Here is a 20,142-nt window from a genome sequence, read left to right as displayed (position 1 = left end):
CACGGGGCTGGGAAATTTCTATTCTACAGACAGAATTCCTGTTTCAAAACAAGGTGAATAGTGAAACAAACAATGCCATGTTGCTGTGTTCTTTTAAGTCCTGTTTCAGAACTTAAAGTGCAAGTCATTTCACAAACATAATGATAGACATTTTCAGGTTACAAAATTAGTATACAGAAACAAAAGTGTTACCATTTGCCAGTAGAAAATAATATGCAATAGAAATCAAGAAAAGAATACCCTTCAAAATAGCTACAGAAATACACATTGGAGGAAATTTTCAGAGGAGATAACACGCTCTGCAGTTAAAATGGAAAATCACCAGTGCACACTTACAAAGTACAGTGTCATATCCTTGTACACACACTGATAGAGTTGCTATTGCTAAAATGTTACAGTATCTAAAGCTACTACTTCTGAATTAAGAATGCTTCCTCTAGAACTACCTATGATATTCTTCACAGAGCAACATAAATCTTTTTGAGACTTTATATGAAACAATAAAAAGTCAAGAATAGCTAGAAATATCTGATCTAAAAGTATAATAAAAGGGAGATTATAATACATGGCTTCAAATATAGTACAAAGCTGGTATAAATAGTTTAGGGTAATAAGTTTACTTTTATTTTTAACAAATATCTGTTGAAGACAACAATACTTTCAGTTAAAATGCTACAAAAATATTTAGCTTCACTATATATTCAAAATTCACATCAAAAACACTGGAGAAACAATAAGAATTGTTATTTTAAAAGTAGAGCTAGCATGTAATGGTAAGAATATGGAGAAGAGTGAATTCCTACACAATTTTTTGCTAGCTTCTTAGCACATCTGTTATAGAAAAGACCTTACACATAAAACCAGGACAAACCTACAGCTTCACTAATGGAAACCTAATAATATGCAGATGGACATCTCCCTTCATGTTCCTTATAGTACTATTAACAAGAGATATGAAGTGATGAAATGGAGCCAATTTTAGTGTTTGTGAGGTGATGAATAGATTATGAAAATGAGGTGGAATACAAGTTAGCCATAAAAGAAAATGAAAATGTGCCATGTGTGATAAAAAGAGAAGAATATGGAGATCATTACCTTGATTTAAATAAGTCACAGACAGAAAAAGAATGGCTAAATTGCTTCACTCGTGTTCATCGTGAAACACTGACATCATTGAGAATGGAACTATGATTAGTAGAGCCTGGGCAGAACAGGGAAGTAGCAGTTTGTGGGAAGGCTCACCAGTGAGAACCATACAGCAGTGAGAAAAGAGAAATAAGTTTGGTATAGTCTTGCATAGAAGACAGAGTATACATAATAATATATTGCAGATTCCAAAGTCAGTAGTCAGAATTTTTTTTATATGTTTCCTTCAAAAAAATATGATACATGTTTGAGAAGATAGATTGATAGATAGATGATAGATTAGATAGATATGTGTATATATATATATATATATATGTACTCAGATTAACAAATTACACAACTTCTTAGTGTTACATTTTGTCAACTTTAAGAATTAAAGATCTAATTTCATTGCAAAGGAATTTCTCAATAATTGACCCATATACACAAAAGAATAAGTAACAGAAGAGAAGAGAAATTTGGCATGTGAAGGCTTTAACACACATCAAACATAACGTCCATGGAGCAAAAGGCAATATACAAAGATACATTAAAAATATATTATACCTTAGATAAGAAGCTACAGACAACCCCTAAAACTCAATGACACAATACAACCTGCTTCAATAAGGAAAAAGAAGTTGAGTGGATATTTCTGCAGAAAATACATACCAAAGGGGAATACATAGATAAAAAAGCATTCAATGTCACTATTATTACAAAGAATATTTAATTGAGACTACATATTTATAGTAATATTAGTAAGTGTAGTATTTAACACTATTATAAAATATTTAAATGAGATTATATTTGTGTGTGTTGATGTATATATATACTACATATTTATGTGTTTTTATGTAATCATATAAAATAAATGATTCTCTATGGCCTATCAACTGTTCTTAGTGTTATTTATGTCTACTTCTTCTCCCTCCATTTGATTTACCTTCCCTGCTCTTCCCAGTTAAAATCTTTCACTAAATTTTCACTTATCTTCTTCATTAGCACCTGTGTTCTGCTAAAACTCTCTCTTGAACTTCATCTTACTCCTTCCTGACACTGTCTTTTTCTATTGTCTTGGCTTCTGAAATTACTCCAGACCATATATTCAAATCTAAAAACTCAGAACTAAGATCCACTAGTAAGAGAAAACATCACAGTGTCTATCTTGCTGGGTTTGGGTTGCATCACTCCAAATCATATTTTCAGTTTCACCAATTTGCCTTCAATTTCAAGACTTCATTTTTATTTACAGCTATGGAGAATTCCATTTTGTTTGTGTACTAAAAGTTTCAATTATCTCTTCACTGTTGGTAGACATGGAGGCTGCTTACATTTTTTAGCTATTGTGAATAGACTGGCAACAAACATGGCTAATAGTGTCTTTGTAGTAGTAGAATGTAACAGAATCCTTTTGCCAAGGAGTGACACAGTAATTTTAAATGGTAGATCTAATTTTTACATTTGTGAAAATTTCCAACTTATTTCCACAGAAGTTGCAAATGTACAAAATTGCTCTTACCAATCCAGTCACTTACAGCTACTTAGTAGCTTCCACCTATAACAAAATGAAGCTTCTTTAATGAGAACAGAAGCTAAAGTTACCTGTAGGTATGAGGATACCTACAGGTAGGAAGACACTACCTACAATGATAGAGACAAATGGAAGTAGTAGGTTGTTCTGGGTTATGTCTTCTCTAGCTGTGGTCATTTGTCTAGGTTTACAGTGACAAGTATTAATTCCACCCCATTGAATAGTCCTCAAGTCCACTTAGAAAGATGTTGATTACCTTCAAGATAAAAGTGTCACTATTGCAAGATTGGAGATATCTTGCCAGGCAGGTTATTATTGTAGTTCACAGGCTTTATAGCTTGGTAGGATTACTGTCTACTTTTCTCTGTTGGTTGCTTATACAACACCTTCAGATACTATAAAGAAAATCTTCATTGTGGAGGCTTCCAGGACAGTGCCCATTTCATTCTTTCATTTCCTATGGCCTACGTGTGTGGTTCTTCACCAATTTGATCTTACCTTCAGTTCTGCAAGAAAATCAAGGGCATTACCAATAGCTTATATTGTCTTTTGGGAGTCCCTTAAACAACTGAAAAGGAGGATTACCTTTTTTAGCACTGGGTAGTTGTTGGATAGTCTATGTTTCCTGTGGATGGTATTATTATTTATTATACTTGTCCCAACTGGTACATCTACAACTCGATTTATACACTTAAAGCTGAGGGAATATGGTGCAGAGAAAAGGCAGAAAGATTGTAAGCACCAGAGGTCCAAGGCTCTTGCTGATAGATAGCATCTTTTAGAAATGACAGGGATAATTTCAACAGTATGTTGCCTAAACAAGACCTCCATAATTGCCACTTCATTTGAGACATGTAGATAGGGAACATTTTATAATGGCACATCTTAATATGAAGAGATACAAGCAATCAATGGCTGATAACAGGAGTAGTCAATGTATTCCAAGGAGAAATCCCCTGATAGTATATTTAATTCTCAGTGTATATCTATATATAAGAAGGTGACACAGGGGAGCTTGTGGAGAAGAGTGTGTGAAAGTAATCTGAATTGAACACTCATGAACAAAATTCACAAAATATCTACAATGATATACCATCACGACATTAAGATGTCTACTATCATAACTCAAAATAACAAGTTATGTAAAAGATGTGGGAAAATTGGAGCAAGTGTATACTGTTTGTAGATAAAGAAAATGCTGAAAATATATGGAAATCTGTAAGTTAATTCCTCCTAAATTAAAATAAATAGTATTAGCACAGAATGCAATAATTCTGCTTTGGGTTTCTACAGGAAACTAAAGCATTTAGCAATAGCTAAAGTGTGAAGTAACCCAAGTGTTTTTAGAGAAGAATGAATTCAGAATAAATGTCCATTATGAACATTGGAAGTTTATTCTGCATTATAAAGCTAACAAACAAATATACAGCATGGATGTGCATTGACAGTATTACACTAAGTAAACAACTTGTAAAAAGAGTACAAATACTGTGTGATATGATATCATATTGTGATATGATTTTACTTACCATTTAAGAGCAGTAAAACCCATAGATGTGGTTGAGATTCCCTAAGGACTCTCATAGTTCTTTCGGATTTCCTCACTCCAGTGAACTTATGCAGACCCCACTTTAGCCCATTCCTGTTCCTTTGTGTTAGTTGTTTACCTAGAAACACTCTCTCCCTGGGAACCTATTAGCCACACCCAGATGAGAATCCTGTCAGTGTCTCACTCAGCCAACATCAGAGAAGAGTTCCATATGTGGGAAATGAGAACTGAGCAAAGTGCTGAGAACAAATGACCTTGGAACCGTTAGTCATAAATGGGATGCCTTCATCAAACCCCTTTCCTCAGGTCTCAGGGGACCCCAGAAGGTGTCTCCAAGTGTCAACCATTAACAAAGGAAAAATTAGTTTCCACCAAAAAAGAAATACCCATGATTAAGATCAGGTGCATGCCCAACAGTATTGGATGGTCAACAAAAAAATGAACTTGGTTATTTGGAGCTTAGTTAATTAGTTTGTTTTTCTTACGTTTTGTTTGGGTTTTTCTTTTTTTAAACGTTCACTTTTTCTTAAATATTACATTTTTTTCTTTTTGTTTTTAGTGTGTGTGTTTGTATATGTTTACATGTTTCTCCTGAATTTGTGTTTGTTTCTGTTGTTTTGTTTATTCTGTTTTCTTTTATTACCCATTTATTTTCTAAAGGACAGTGAGAAAGACAGCTTGGAGTTGGAAGTGTATGGAAATTATGAGAATTTGGAATGGACCAGGCAGGGTAACCATGATCAGAACATGTTGTATGAAAAATTATTTTAAAAAAGTTAGAGCTAGAGAAAAGAAACTGTGATGACTTGAGGATAGAATAGGGGAAGGGAGTTGGAAAGGCATTACTTGATTTTTATATAAATTATCTTTAGAAGTTGAAGTTAGTAATGAAGATGGAGTTTATAATATGCCTAAAGTACATTAACATAATATTCTATGTTGTATGTAGTTTATCAACATAAAAGAGAAACAATAATCTGCATGGCAAACATATTATTTAGAAATATTTAAGGTTTCTGCAGAATGCCATCAAATGCCACCATAAAATAGTTTTATTGTAATTACCATATAATTGCTGTGCATTCAAAAGTAATAAAACTTTAAGAAAATAAGAGTAAAAAATTAATTTTGTTCTCCAATTTAAAAAAATATGAAAGAAACTTTCTAAGGTTTCTAATCATTTGAAAAAACAAATACTCTATTTTTACCCTGTATAGACCTCTCTAGAAAGAAATTTGCTTTTACAATTTTAAGCTTAGTGTGGAAATCACACAATTATTGAGGTCACAGTACATATATCATTTCAGAACCACAGGAACATTTAAAAACAGTAGGAGTATAGTTTCCTAAGGAAGCAGACAGTACTTGCAGTGACATCCAGATTGCCATTACACACACAACTAACTCTAAACAAAGTTGTTTCCAATGTTCTTAGATCCTGGACAGACACAGCTTCCAGGTGCTATCTGTTGTTCTCAGCCAGGGACTTTTTGGTTCAGCAGGTGTGAGGGCATGGGCTGGGGGAGGAAGAGACGTGGTGGACACAGAAAAGTGATTGCTGGTGCATTTTAAGGCATTGGTCGCCAGGGCACTGAAAATAGCAGATGAAAGGACTACCTGTAGGCTCTATGGAACAGTTAAAAATGCCCCTAGTTATTTTAATTTAGTTGTACATACTTTAACCACCCTAGCCAGATAATTACATTTGAAGTTCTCTGTTTCTCCATATACAATCATAATTATTCTCTTCAGTTAGATAAAGATGGAAGACAAATCTATTTTGAAAAAAAAGTTAATAAATTAGAAACATAAAAATCTAGATCAAATAGAAACTGTGTACTGCTAAAAAAAACAAGAATAGGGGATTTACATTCTTACAGTAATATAGAAGTATTTTGTCTTCTTTAAGCTTACAGAACACAGAACAAAATATATTAAGTAAATTTAAAAGTGATTAGGTAAAATTTTATGGTATAGACTATTTGAAAATATTGGTGAAGTATAAAACATTTGTGTGTATGTGTCTGTCTGTCTTTCTGTCTGTCTGTCTGTATGTATGTATGTAGGTATGTAGGTATGTATGCATGTCTCAGTTAGAGCACAGATTCTTTAGAAAAGACAATTTATTAGCAATACTCTGTGACTATGCAATTTCAACTGAATAATGTTCTGGAAAATAAATATAGCAGAGAACACGGTAGACAGCCAGGTATAGGTATAGAAGCAGATAAAATTATATACAAATAAGATCTCAAAAGAATAAATATGAAATTGAATGTTAACAGTAAGAATCTGTATACCTGTGTACATATGCATGTAAATATACATGCATGATAAAAATGTAACAAATAACCTGTTGACATCTTTTGGAAATAAAGCTCAGTATTCCAGCATCTATGTCAGGTGAGTACACATCATAAAAAAGTAACAAACAAAGCAATACCAAAATTGAAACTGTTAAGTAAAATTAAAATAAAACTAAGTATATAAGATATAATTATGAAAAAAGCCTGTGCTTTACCGCTGCATACTAAATATTTACTCTCAGTTTTAAATTTTTTAAAAAATGAATAATAGTACATGAGAGTAAATATTTAGTATGCTATTTGTTCAATTTTTCCTAACACAAAATTCTAGTCATGCACTCTTCCTAGAAAATGCAGCGGTAAAGCACAGGTTTTTTTCATAATTATATCTTATATACTTACTTTTATTTTAATTTTACTTAACAGTTTCAATTTTGCTGTTGCTTTGTTTGTTACTTTTTTATGATGTGTAAAATGTTCTGTTGAAAATCAGAAGCTTTTGAATAAATCTGTAGGCTAATGAGATGGGTCCCAATGAAACAACTAAGATGAGCTAAGCAATGGCTTAGGAGGACCAAAGAAAGGAAAAAAAATATGTCAAATTCCAGCATGCCAGAGACTAAAGAAGAAACACTGTGCTTTACAAATATTTGAGACATGTAAATTTGAGGATAAAATCTTTCTATACAATGTGTAACAAATTCTTTAAAGGGGTGGAAGTTATGTTAATAGTTTTTTGTATGAACAATTTAAACAAATGATCTAAAATGACCAAGAATGAGGGCCACCCATCAGATAAAGCATTCTCTGTAACTACTAAGTGCTGACCTCAAAAGACATAGAGCCCCATCTCAGCATCTCGAAAGTGGGTCAGAGAACTGCAGAACTCTCCTTCTGCCCCCAGCAGAGCACTAAATTTAGAAGAGATACTTCTGTGGATTTGAAGCATTTCTTTAACTATATTACAGTGAAACGATTCCTGCATGTTAATCTACCAGCCCTATATTTGATGCTATTAAACTATCCTGCTCTCAGTGTACAGTCTTATCTTGCTGTGTAAATAATTCTTTAGATTCCTGTAAGAGTTAGAAAAACTGTTTTGTATAAACACATAGAACCTCTCTATGGGATATGGCAACTGGTCTAAGTTTAACATGGAAAATATGTAGACTAAGAACTATGGGAAAGAGAAATAGATACACCAGGTTAATAAATCAATTCTCTTCCAAGACACTATTACCCTTCCATGCTCTCAACTGTATAATATTTCTTCTCATATAAATCTTATATTTGAAGTGGTATTTTTCTGTTTACCCTTGTCATTTCCAGAATGTTCTGCTTCCTTCCATGCTAAAAGCCAATGAGTTGAAACTTACATCATTCATCTTTACTCTCAGTGTGTCTACATAGTGTTTTCATGATGTCTACCACATCCCCACATACACTTCTCCTCCTCTCTCAACCTTTCCACTATCTCTCATCATGCCTTTATTTTGGCTTTAATACCCTCATAGGTGACTTTTTTGATAATTGACTATTTACTGTCTTGACTCCTTTTTCCCCATTTTGCCTTCTATCTTTCTTCTGGTTAGCCCCATGGTTATATTCCAAAATTTGTTATTGGCAAAATTATGCTCATGTTGTATTTCCTACAATGCCTCTATATTCCTAGTTAATCACTTCTTACTTTTCTCTTTTATTTCTCTCTGGAGCCCAATTCAACCTCAGCCTTATTCTGACTTCTGGAATGTGGATTTTACAGTCTCTTGTAAATACCTAAGCACTAATTAGCTACAGATAAGAACAGAACTTTGAAAATAATTTTATTAATAGTTAAATGATGCAAAGATGATAAAGTTATCTGGGCAACTCAATCAATGGAGAAATTTCAAAACAATGTGTTTACTCTTGAGGTGACTAAGTACAAAGACCAGGTAGGGAACAAAGTCTGAGTGAAGATTATTGTACTGTATTGTACTGATGACAAGTGAGGTCAGTGGAACTACAGAAACTGGGAATTAAAAGGCATGAAGTGTGTGTGTGTGTATGTGTGTGTGTGTGTGTGTGTGTGTATGTGTGTGTGTCTGTCTGTGTGTGTAAATGTGTGTGTGTGAGAGAGAGAGAGAGAGAGAGAGACAGAGACAGAGACAGAGACAGAGAGACAGAGGCTGAAATATTTAAAGTGCCTGTAAGTTAGTGATTTCACTTAACAGTTGCAATTCTACTGACTGGATGTTACTAGATGTCACCTAAAACATAGTGATGGCAACCATGGATGCTGGGAATTGAAGGAGGTCTTCAGAGTCATTGGTTCTCTCTAATAGGGAAAAGGTGACGATGTTATAAGAAGATATTAAGAACTATTGCAAACACCAGCCAACCTCTTGCCATCTCCTCATTTAAAAAAACTGAGGACCAAAGAGAACTTATGACTACCTGGAGCACTTTTCTGAGGCAGCAGTGAGCAGGAAGAGTCCGCACAGTAGGTTCAAGTTCACACTCTTTTAAGTCTGTGGAATCCAGGACATTGGAGCTTTAAAATCTCTGGTTGCCTTGTTTAAAATTAGATTATTTTCTTTATCCATATCTTCTAAGGCCCATTTAAACTCAAATACTGTATACTCGCACAGAGAAAAGAATAAGATGGTCTATACATTAGATCATATGACTTCCATTACTTTTAAATATAGTTCAATTTTATTTGATTTTAAAATTCTTAAAAATATTTGGAGTAAATAATAAACTCAATTAAACCAGAAAGAAACTGTGAGGTTGGTGTGGTTTCATAGTATTTGTGCCTGTTTGGCTTTGTTCACATAATGCTGGGGAAAGAATTCAGGGCTTTGTCATGTCACTAACCTTCCTAAGTAAGGCTTTAGTTGTCTTGTTGGTGGTGGTGATTTAAAAAAAAAAAAAAAAAAAAAAAAAAAAATGGGCCCAGGTGTTGTCCACAGAAGCCAGAAGAGGGTGTTGAACACCTGAAACTGGAGTTACAGATTATATATACAGAATATATACAGATTATTACAGCTCCTATAAGCCCATGGGTAGTCAGTTTTTGAGTCTTCTGGGGAGCACCCAGTGCTCTTAACCACTGAGCTATCTCCCCAGTTCTAGTTTACTGGGCTTCATACTGTGTAATTCAGACTGTCCTTGCCTTTGTGACCCTGCTGCTTCCTCCTCAATGTATGATTACAGTCATCAGCCACACTACTTGGCCATTAAGTTTACCTTTTAAATAGGTTGTACAGAAACAAATGAGAGTGCTAGAGATATCCATATGTCACCGACTTATTTGTGGCACGTTAAATATGCTGGTTAAAGTGGCAAAAATAAAAACCACTTTGTCTTTTAATATCTCCTTGTAGTGTGTTATGCAGTTGAAATTGATATCCCTATGCATTATGCTCAATAGCACTGGAATTATACAGAGGAGTGGCAGAATCCTAGAAAACAATCATAAAATATCATGCTAGAATAAAATTGAAAGGAAAGATTTGGTGAAAAATCTGTATTTCCAACCATGTCCTAAGTGCTTCTTTTCTCCCTGCCATTCCCAATGTGAAAAACAAAAACAAAAACAAACAAAAAAAACACCACATCATCAACTCTTTCAGACTAAATAAAAATACACATTTATTTCTGTGTGTAGAAAGAGCTTTATCCCTGTTTTCTATTTCAAATTTAAGTTATTAAAATTTTTAAAAGTTATTTTCAAATTGTAGAATTACTTAATATTTCAAATTGTTTTCCCAAGTATAAATTTGTCTTCTAAAATAATTATATGTTGACTTGTTGTTGGGTAAGATATATGTATTTTTACAAATAATAAAATATGTATAATACCTTGATGCACACAGTGCACGACTTATTTCCAAACAATATCAATTGGGAGTGAGGAGGGCAGAGTTCAAATTTGCTCTAATTGTTTTTTGGAGTTTTTAAAATAAACTATAAGAAAATTGCAAGTAAATAAAAGCATCAAATATACAAGTTATTAGACTCAAATTCTATAAAACTTAATAAATGCATATATAATTATAATTGCCATAAAATGGAAGCGTGAATTCCCATTGTATGCTTACAGTATCAAGTGTATTTTATTCACTTACCCATCACCAAAGCAAAATATCTGTGGCAGAGTTAGAAATATAAAAACTAGATTTATGTTGTTTTTCATAAATCGCGTCAGTAACCTGCATTCACTCCTTCCTCATGCCCGTATATATTATTTTTTTCTTCTTCTTTCTTCATGTTATATACTACAATCTAACTTAGTCACTCTGTGGTCATGGTAGTTATCTTTGTATCTGTTTTATTATTCATTTGTTAAATGGTCCACCAGCACCTGCATTGTTGAGTTATGAGATTCAGAACTGGTACCCATCACAGTGCAATGTGCAGAATGCATCTTCTAGACTTATTTACCCTGCCTCACATCTCTCTGAGTAAATGACTCTTCTTGTTTATAAAGATGCTTATGCTGTTATGGTGGCAGCCTTCCTATGAAAAGAGGCAAAAATAAGAAATAAGACTGTGACTGTAAAAGCTTAGCTTTGTAGGAAAATTTTCAGATACAAAGACCATCAGAACAATGTATGTAATAAAGGAAGCTATTGTTTAGTAGTGACATTTATTTTAGCTGAAGATGTATAACAAACATAAAATGCAGTTTATATTCTGTGACTTAATAGTATATTTGCATCAGTGCTCTTTTTGCCAAAAGGGTTAAAAAGTGCTTTCATAGAAGGTCCATTCTAAAACATAGAAATAGTTATAAAGAAAAGCAAGTAACACAGATTTTAAATTTTCTGTACCTATCTTTCACACACACACACACACACACACACACACACACACACTTATATAATAACACACACGTATATATGAATGTATATACGTGTGTGTGTGTATGTGTGTGTGTGTGTGTGTGTGTGTGTGTGTGTGTATGAAGACACTGCTACTTAAAATATGCACTTATGAGGATGGAGAGACAGATATCTTGACAGGTAAGAACCCTTGCAGAGGCTCCAGGGTCAGTTTCTAGAACCCATGAGATGACTTACAATCTTCTGTGACTTAGTCCTAGGGAATCTGACACATCTTCTGGCCTCTCTGGGCACCAAAAACATACATAGCTCACCTACAAATGTAGGAAAAATAAAAAATCCATGAAAAAATATATTGATTTAAATGATTAAGAACAAAAGCCAACTGTCCACTTACTCTTTAAAAACAGTGATGTGGCTATGGTTATGATGAGAACTCCATCTAATTAAAAGAACCCATTTTGGTGTTTTGGTTACTGTTGCTTTGTTTTGTTGTTTCACCTATACTATACTAAATCATGGAGACAATAACTGCATCAGTGTTAAACAAGAATTTGGAAAATAAATATTAAAGCATGTAAATGGTGAGCTGGCATAAAACATTCCAAGAAATTTGGTGTTTATATGAGTTAAGCTATACAAATAATAGACATGTATAAAATTATACACACACACACACACACACACACAAGAAAATAATGTTATTAAAACTGGAGCATTGCCGGGCAGTGGTGGCGCACGCCTTTAATCCCAGCACTTGGGAGGCAGAGGCAGGCGGATTTCTGAGTTCGAGGCCAGCCTGGTCTACAGAGTGAGTTCCAGGACAGCCAGGACTACACAGAGAAACCCTGTCTCAAAAAAACAAATAATAATGATAATAATAATAATAATAATAAAAACAAATAAAAAAACTGAAGCATCTTGTGTTGAGAAAGGATTATCACATATTTGTGACTGACAGACATACACAAACTACAAAAATGATGATTAATTACAAAAGGGATCGGTCCCTATAGTTTAAAAAATTGTTCTATAATCCAATATTTCCACTTGGCTGTTCTGGATTTCCTTGCTCACATGTCAGGAGCCCACTTTACCACAGCTGACCTCATAATCTCCAGTATGAGCAAAACCTAAACAGTCACTGTGAGCTCAGTCCAGGAAAGGATTTAAAGGATTATGTTTCATTCTAAAAATAAACCACTTTGTCAAATGCGAAGCAGAAACCTTAAGGACTGCAGAGTAGCCTAACCCCATTTACAGATTGCCTCCAACTTAAGCGTGGCATCATGTAACCAGAGATTAAGCCGTGGCCTTCCTACTTATGAATAAGTAAGCAATCAGTCATCGTGATACAGATCTGTTTTAGAAAAGAGGAACAGTAAGGAAGTCAGTCTTTCGGTGCAGTAACAATCCCATTCTGAAGTGCTTTAGTGTGTAAGAAGCTTCACTGATATCCTTGCGGTTAAATCCTCCCTGCTCACTGATGCACCAGAAATCTCTGTTGGACAAACCCGACCCATCACTATCACTGCATTAACACACATTTAAACAGAATACACCACTATATTTTCTTGTAAACTGTTGCAGGCCATCTTATCTGAATTTGGAGACGGACTCCTTTCCTGTATAACTAAATTGTTTGGTATTACCTCCAGTTGATTATTCTAGGGGAAAATTTACAAAACAGCATTTCTATGGCAGAGTTAAAAAAATACAGTAGCCAAATAAGTACATTTTTCAGATTTTTAACCCCTTCACAATAAAGCAGATTTCTGAGCTATACACATTGAACAAAATATTTTCTTATTAATATAGACAAACACTTCTATATTTTTGTATTTCCAAATTGTGAACATGCTGCAATTAGGTCCTATTCTAGAGATATGACAAATATTTGCATCAATTAGTATGATAAACATTCACAGGTTAATGGCTTTATTTTACTCAGTCCTCTTACCACATCACTGCATTTTCCTGGGTTTTTTTTTTTTTTCATTGTATAATATTACTGTCTTACATACAATTTCTGCTTTCTTATAACAGCTGGCATACTTCATTGCTCAAATTGAGTCTGAACTATTGCTTCATATTTCTCAGTTTCAGAATGTAGTTTATAGACAGAATTTGGAGGTCAAGGTAAATAGATTTTTAAAGCTTAATATATAAATTCCAAATGTGAAATCTACATCAGGTGGTCATGAGTTTCTCATCATTTTGTCATTTATGCTTTCTATGTTCCTCTCTGTGTCACATGGATGAAAGTGTGAGGCAAGCCAGGTCCGCGTTGTTAGAGGCACATGTATCCCTGCCCAGTGGATATTTTCATGCAGAGCATGTGATCAAAGTAAGGAATAAAACCATTGACTTGTTCTTCAGCTGGGATCCTTTTAAATCACAGGGATTGGGAAAAGGGGCATTATGTTCTCTTTTTCTATTTTTCTCTTTCCAAGAGGAAAAAATGACAAATTCTCAGTATTTTGTAAATTTTCAGTCTTTTAATAATGATGACAGAATGTCAAATTGATTTTATCCTGGATGCTGTTTCCTAGTTACTACCCAACAAAGAAGTGGGAGGGAGAAGAAAAATATAAAATGGGAGAGACAGAACAGGAGATTTCCTTTTTAACTGGAAGAAACTTTTACATAGAAAGAATGTCACTGAAATAGGCCATTTAGCCTGTCAATGCTCACATAAAAACTTGAGCAAGAGTACACTGGTGAATCTAAAATACATATTTAAGGGCTGGATCAACTGAAAGGGAACAAAAGTTTGATAAAGATAAACTAAAAGTGATTTTCAGTAACTTAAATAGGTATATATGTACATTATGTATATATATATATATATATATATATATATATATATATATATATATATTAATAATTTCCTGAAATGGATAAAGAGAATCTAGGATGCATTTAGTCTCCTTTGGTCATATTATTTTTATTAGTTAGAAACATGCAAGGTCTATAAAAATATTACTATAGATAATAGGTAGGGACTCATGACTTTCCACACAATAGATGTGTACAGAGATACACATGTGTGAATGCCAAATGTGTAAATGCATGTAAATTTGTATAATAGAATGAATAACTACTTAGATTGGGTGTGAAGAAGAAATTTAGAAATAACGCTAGGAATGCCAGTAATAATTGTTTGCCCACTACAAAACCGAGACTGTATGTCTACTTCCTTGGAAGACTCTAATGAACACCTTGAAAAAAGTAATGGGCTCCCCAAAATGTGTGACTCTTATTTGTGGCATCTGTGACTCAAAGTTAAATTTCTACAGTAAAAGCTGTCCATCCTGACAATGTACCCCTTCTGTCTTCAGGGACTGATGGGTGATATCATTAGTTCCATAGGTAGTAAAACGTATTCTATGTAGATTTGCCGACTAGCATTTCTTATTTACCTCTTTTGCTTCTTTCAGAGATCTTTAAAATATCTCCACTGATTATTCTGACACCTGCTGGTGAGGGCGCAGTGGATCCTAGTCTTTTTCCTTCTACAACTGTGAAAGCAAAGGTTTTGATTCATACTTGTTCAAGAACAATTAAGTGATGGTCTCTAGCATCTGTAGTAACCATGTAAAACCTTTTAACAATTCACAGCAGCATTCATTTGATTTTTTTCATAAATTAATTTACTTAGATTAGGAAAGATATCACTTTTTTTCCCTAACTGTGATAAAGCAAAAGACAATCACAGCTAAGAACTCAATAGTAAGGATAGCATGACTGGGCTTATAGTTTTTCTTAAGTGATCAGCAATTCAAACTATTTAGCTAGTAAAATAAGTAAATTGATTTCTATCATAGAAGTTTTATTACTAATTGCATATTTGTCATACCTATTTTGACATTTTATCATTATTATTATTATTTGAGTTTTTGAGATTTGAATATAACCACATCTGTCTCCCATTCCCTCTTCTCTCTCCAACTTTTTTTTCCTATAACTGTCCACTCACAATTAGCTTCTGGATTGACTGAGCTCAGAAGCCTTTACCATTTTGGGGGGGGGCAAGGATTTGACGAAATTGTTATATCATAAATCATACTCAAAGCTATCACACCTGCAAGTGTGTGCAGTACACAACATCAGCACCACTCTCATTGGCTTTAGAAAACCCCAGAGGCTTATAAATGTACACAAGTGATTGCATATACAGTTCATGCCAGTATTAGCATCCATTTAAAAGATGGATCTCATGAATAAATTACCCAATTAACAATATTATCAGAATAGCTGGTAAGGAAATGGAAGAGTTTGGAGTAGTGTAGGCACTAAAGCTTTTGGTTTTGTAGTGGTATACTTGCTCTTTTCTCTGAGTATCCTTCCTCTTTTATGACAACCATGTATACTTTATTCATGTATATTGCTTTTAATGATTAGTAAAAAATTCATAACTTAGACAGATGAGTCAATTATATTAAAATTATCATCTTAAAACCTAGATATTAACATTATATGGACATTCACCTTAAAATATGTAATGAAAATACAAATGTTTTTAACTTAAGGAATTATTTGGGAAATCTTTGTAAGTTTAAGATCAAAGAAAATAGTATATTCTATTCCATTTTACTTTTCCATTTTTTGATTGTAAATATTCACCACAAGTAATACAAATTTCTAGACAAAATAGATTCAGTTTTAAGGGAACGTTTAAGATAGAATGAGAACTTTCTCAGCACCATTGGGAAAGCTGTGCTGTATCATGGTGTTGCCTGGCACAGCACAGACTTCACACTGGTTTCAAATTCTCCTAGCAAGGTACTTTATGTCCACTTAACTATTACCTTCAGTATAATATTTTTAAATTAATTTAAAATGTTTCACCTTGAATCTGATGTTACCAGTTATTTCTTAAAGTGTAAAGTTAATGGTTATGCAAATTAGGTAATGACGGCCCAAAAGTGCAATAATAAAATCCCCATAGAAACCGGTTATTTCAGCTTAAACTTCACTATGCAATCACTGAAGCATAGCGGCATCTGGAGTGAGATTCTTCAGGTATTAATTTCTTCTCATGTAGAATTAACTAAGATCTCCATTGATTAAAAGATGGGAATTCAAATGCCAATGATTCATAGCATTTAGAGCACATCTAGACATTTTTAGATAATGCCGTTTGCTTAAAGACTCCAGGCACAAACTGCAGGCAAAGGGACAGATTGCATAAGATGCCACGTGTTTGCTGCAACTGTATGCATGTTATTGGATTTTTTTAAAGCAATACACAACGATGAATAATTTAGGAGTTAATAAAATATTCAATCTGACTGATCCATTGGTTTAATTTTAAAAATAAAGACGGGGCCAATAAGTGGCCATACCTATCATTATCAAATTCCAGGCACGAGTGCCTGTAAATGGGAATCCACACAAAGGAAAACACAAATTTCTCTAAGACATTTGATAAATTAAAGATATATGATGGGGGAGGGGTATGAAAAAAGAGTAAAATTTCATGTTAACACTAGCTTTAGTAAGTTCTCCCAAAGTTTAATTGTTTGAACTATCAGGCAAGCTCAGTTCTGCTGTCTGTAGAGGTCCGAGGTCCGGGAGGGGAAAATTAGGGAGGAACAAGTTTAACAGAAAAAGCTAATGCAAAACGGTTTTTTTTTTTTTCTTTTTTTTTTTTCCCAGAAGCTGCCGCCCTCCACCCACCGGGTGGCTTACAAAGGATCAATCTGAAGAATGGAGGGGGGTAGGCTTCCAGAGCTTTGTCTAGAGGATCACAACAAAAAGCCCGGGCAACAGTTCCACAGTCCACTTGACTGGTGGCATAGAAGCCTCAGCGTGGGCATCTTTAAGAGCTCAGGGCAATTTTATTTTTCTTCTTCTTCTTCTTTTTTCCCCCAGGCTCTAGCAACTAGAAGTCTTCTGGCAAGCACAATCACTAACTAGGTCCTCTAGCATTCCAGTCACCTTTGATAAGGGTCACTTCCTGGCAGAGTTACTGAGTGCACCCATGACCATGTGTGTGTGCGTGTATATGTCCTCGCGCGCATCTAAGTGTGTGTGTGTGTGTGTGTGTGTGTATGCGCGCGCGCGCGCGGGCGGGCGCGGGCACGCGAGTGAATGTGTGTGTTCCTATTTGGGGTGGGAACGGAGGCGGGGATAGGAGGAGAGGGGAGTGCCTGTGGTTCTTACAGTTCCCTTCCAGCTAAGGCATCAAAGTGCAGAAGGAATCCAGACAAGAAATAAAAGAAACGGGAAATATCCGCTTTGGAAGCGCGTTCTTTTCCTTACCACTGGAGACTAGGGGACCCACTCCGAAAACATTTCCATATGCTAACCTTCACTGGAGTGGCTGCCTCTATGAGGCAGCTATCAAAGCAGGTTTGGAAAACAGAAGCAAAAACAGATCCCACACTCACACCTACACCCCTGGGAAAAAGCAGTCATATCCTGGGGAGCTGAGAAGACCTGAACTGCCCACCACTTCGAGTCCCAAAGAGATGGCATCTGGCTGCAACACAGGTTTCTGGAGGATAGTCTCCTAACAGCCCATCCTCTGAAGCGCATACGTAGGTGGTGCATATGTGTAGTATAGAGTATCCATGCAATGCCTAGTCTGATCTCAAATGGATTCGAGTCAACGCATTTTTTTATTCCAAATACTTCTAGAGCCACAGCGTGTCAAACCCTTGTAGCTTATTCAGCTCTCCATTCACTGCTGTCTGTGGAGGATTCTAGAACATATCTCTCAGAAGGGCCTTCTGCGTTCACAAACGCAGAAAGGGCACAGCCACCCAATAGCTTGATACCCCTTTCTTCTCTCTCTTTGACTTCCTGGCTCCAATTCAGTACCTGCTGGTATGCAGACAAAGGTTTCTGACAAGGTTTTACATTGACAAAGCCTAATCTCTTAGAGGATCTGAAAGTCACCCAAACAACTCAGCAGGAAACTCACTGTAATCCTGTATTTTTTTAATGTTTTGTTTTGTATGCTCATTTCCTATTTACATGTAAACCGTGAAAGAGCAGGTAGACCAGCCTGAACAACTTTTTGGCTCCTGGGCCAGGGGCGCTTGAAGGTTGGTTTGCACATCACAGCCATCTATTACCAAGAGTTAAGGTCTTACCCAGAGGGAGTGTACAAAATGCTCTGGTCCCCTGGGGTTAGAGGAGAGGATAGTTGTTTGAGCTGTTGTAATTGAAGTCACGAGCCCAAGAGGAGGGTTGGGGAGAAAGCTAACGACTTAGTAGACCTCTCTCTTTCTCATCGGGAGCAGAAACTCTCAATATCAGGTCCAGGTTGAAAGACCCCTTAGTCCCCACCCTGCACCAGAGCACGGCATCCAGCTCACCGCCCGGTGTTTATCTAGGCTGTTCTAGCACCAACTAGATGACGGCCCCGGCACACTTAGCTCTGTCAGGTCTCTATCACAGCACTGTCCACTGTCATCCTGTCATCGGCCAACAACATTGATATTTGCTAGTCAGGGGTCGCGCAGGGAATCAGTGGCAAAGAAAGCCCAGGAACACAACCCCTTCACACCCCTCAACCTTCTTATTTTCTAGATCACACCCTCTTCCCTGGATCAGCCTGGGGCACTCCACTCGGACTTTGCTAGCACTTTGGCAGGGTATCCAGGGAGCATCGTCTCCTCCGAAGCGCTCCTCACGCCGTGCACGCACCGAGGACCCACTGTGGCCCCTTGAGCGGGGTTTCCAAAGGTGCTCCCCGCCCGTCCCTCATCCAGGGACCCCTGCCCAGCCACCTCACCTTTGCCGAACTGGGGCACACCGAGGCTGAGTCCAACCAAAAGCCAGGCTGCTACCAAGTGCTTCATGATCCCTTCTCCCGGAGGTGACCCGGGCTGGTTCGGGGTCGTAGCGGAGGGCACTGTAGACGAGGTGGCCCTGCAGGACAGCAGTAAACCCCGCCCTGTCAGAGATTCAAGAGGACGTCTTCCTCCCGCAGCTCTTCCTCAAACAAATTCTTGGGAAGGGCGATAAAGAGTGATGGCCCTAGAGAAAGGGTGACTCCCCCCTCGCCCCAGCTTCGCCGGCGCTGGGGTACGCGGAGGTGGGTGCGCTTGAGAGAGGCTGGGGCTACGAGTGGGTCCTAGCAGAGGCACAGCGGGCGGAGCGCGGGCTCCCTGGGTTCCTGGCTCCCCGATTTCCGTGCGCGCACCGCAGGCAAAGCGGCCAGCAGTGACTATGGCTCACGCTGCTGCCGCCGCGGCTGCGGGGCTTCTGACTTGGAGAACAATGAAGCGTGAGCTGGAGGGGAGCGAGCCTGAGGCCAGGAGCGCACTGTGTACAAACAGTGGCGGCGCGCGTGTGAGACTGAGCCTAGCAGGCTGGTTTTGGGCTCCCCGGCGCCCGCCCCCCTACCCTCCCTCTTCTTATTGCCTTCTCCAATCTCTCTCTCTCTCTCTCTCTCTCTCTCTCTCTCTCTCTCTCTCTCTCTCTCTCTCTCTCTCTCTCTCTCCCCACATCTCCCCCACATCTCACCCCCAACCCCCAGCTTTGGAAGGTGGCTCCTTCTGCTGGAAGAGAAAGGGAGACAGCCGCAGCCACACCCTGCCTGATACCTGCCACAGTCTAAGTTCCACACCTTCTCTACTCAGGATGCAAACTCTAAGGTTAGAGGGAAACTATAGATGTCTCCAAGTGTTGATCCCAGGATTGGTTTTATAGTTAAGTGTACAAAGGAGTCCACTGAACTTCAGGAGTGCCAGGAAAAGAAGTTAAGAGATTGCACAAAGTGGCTCTAGGAGCTTCAAGCTTGGTGAGACCCAACACTGCTAAAAGAAGTCTTCCAGTTTCTCC

The 20,142-nt window shown here is 36.7% G+C and overlaps 1 protein-coding gene across 3 annotated transcripts in view; it reads right to left on the bottom strand.

The window, feature by feature from the left end:
- Positions 1–19,805, bottom strand: part of Edil3 (EGF like and discoidin domains 3) — a 441,307-nt gene extending 421,502 nt beyond the window's left edge. The window contains exon 1 of one of the 3 annotated variants that reach the window (XM_076927109.1): positions 19,091–19,805. In XM_076927109.1, the coding sequence (XP_076783224.1) occupies positions 19,091–19,157 (67 nt within the window). In that variant the 5' untranslated portion in view covers positions 19,158–19,805. The remainder of the gene's footprint in view (positions 1–19,090) is intronic. The other 2 variants (XM_076927108.1, XM_076927110.1) reach the window with 2 other exon arrangements.
- Between the last annotated feature and the right edge of the window lie 337 nt (positions 19,806–20,142).

This window comes from Arvicanthis niloticus, chromosome 29, assembly GCF_011762505.2.
Source record: "Arvicanthis niloticus isolate mArvNil1 chromosome 29, mArvNil1.pat.X, whole genome shotgun sequence".
Lineage (NCBI taxonomy): Eukaryota > Metazoa > Chordata > Mammalia > Rodentia > Muridae > Arvicanthis > Arvicanthis niloticus.
The sequence above is the reverse complement of the archived record's forward strand: the minus strand, read 5'-3'. Positions and strand labels throughout refer to the sequence as shown.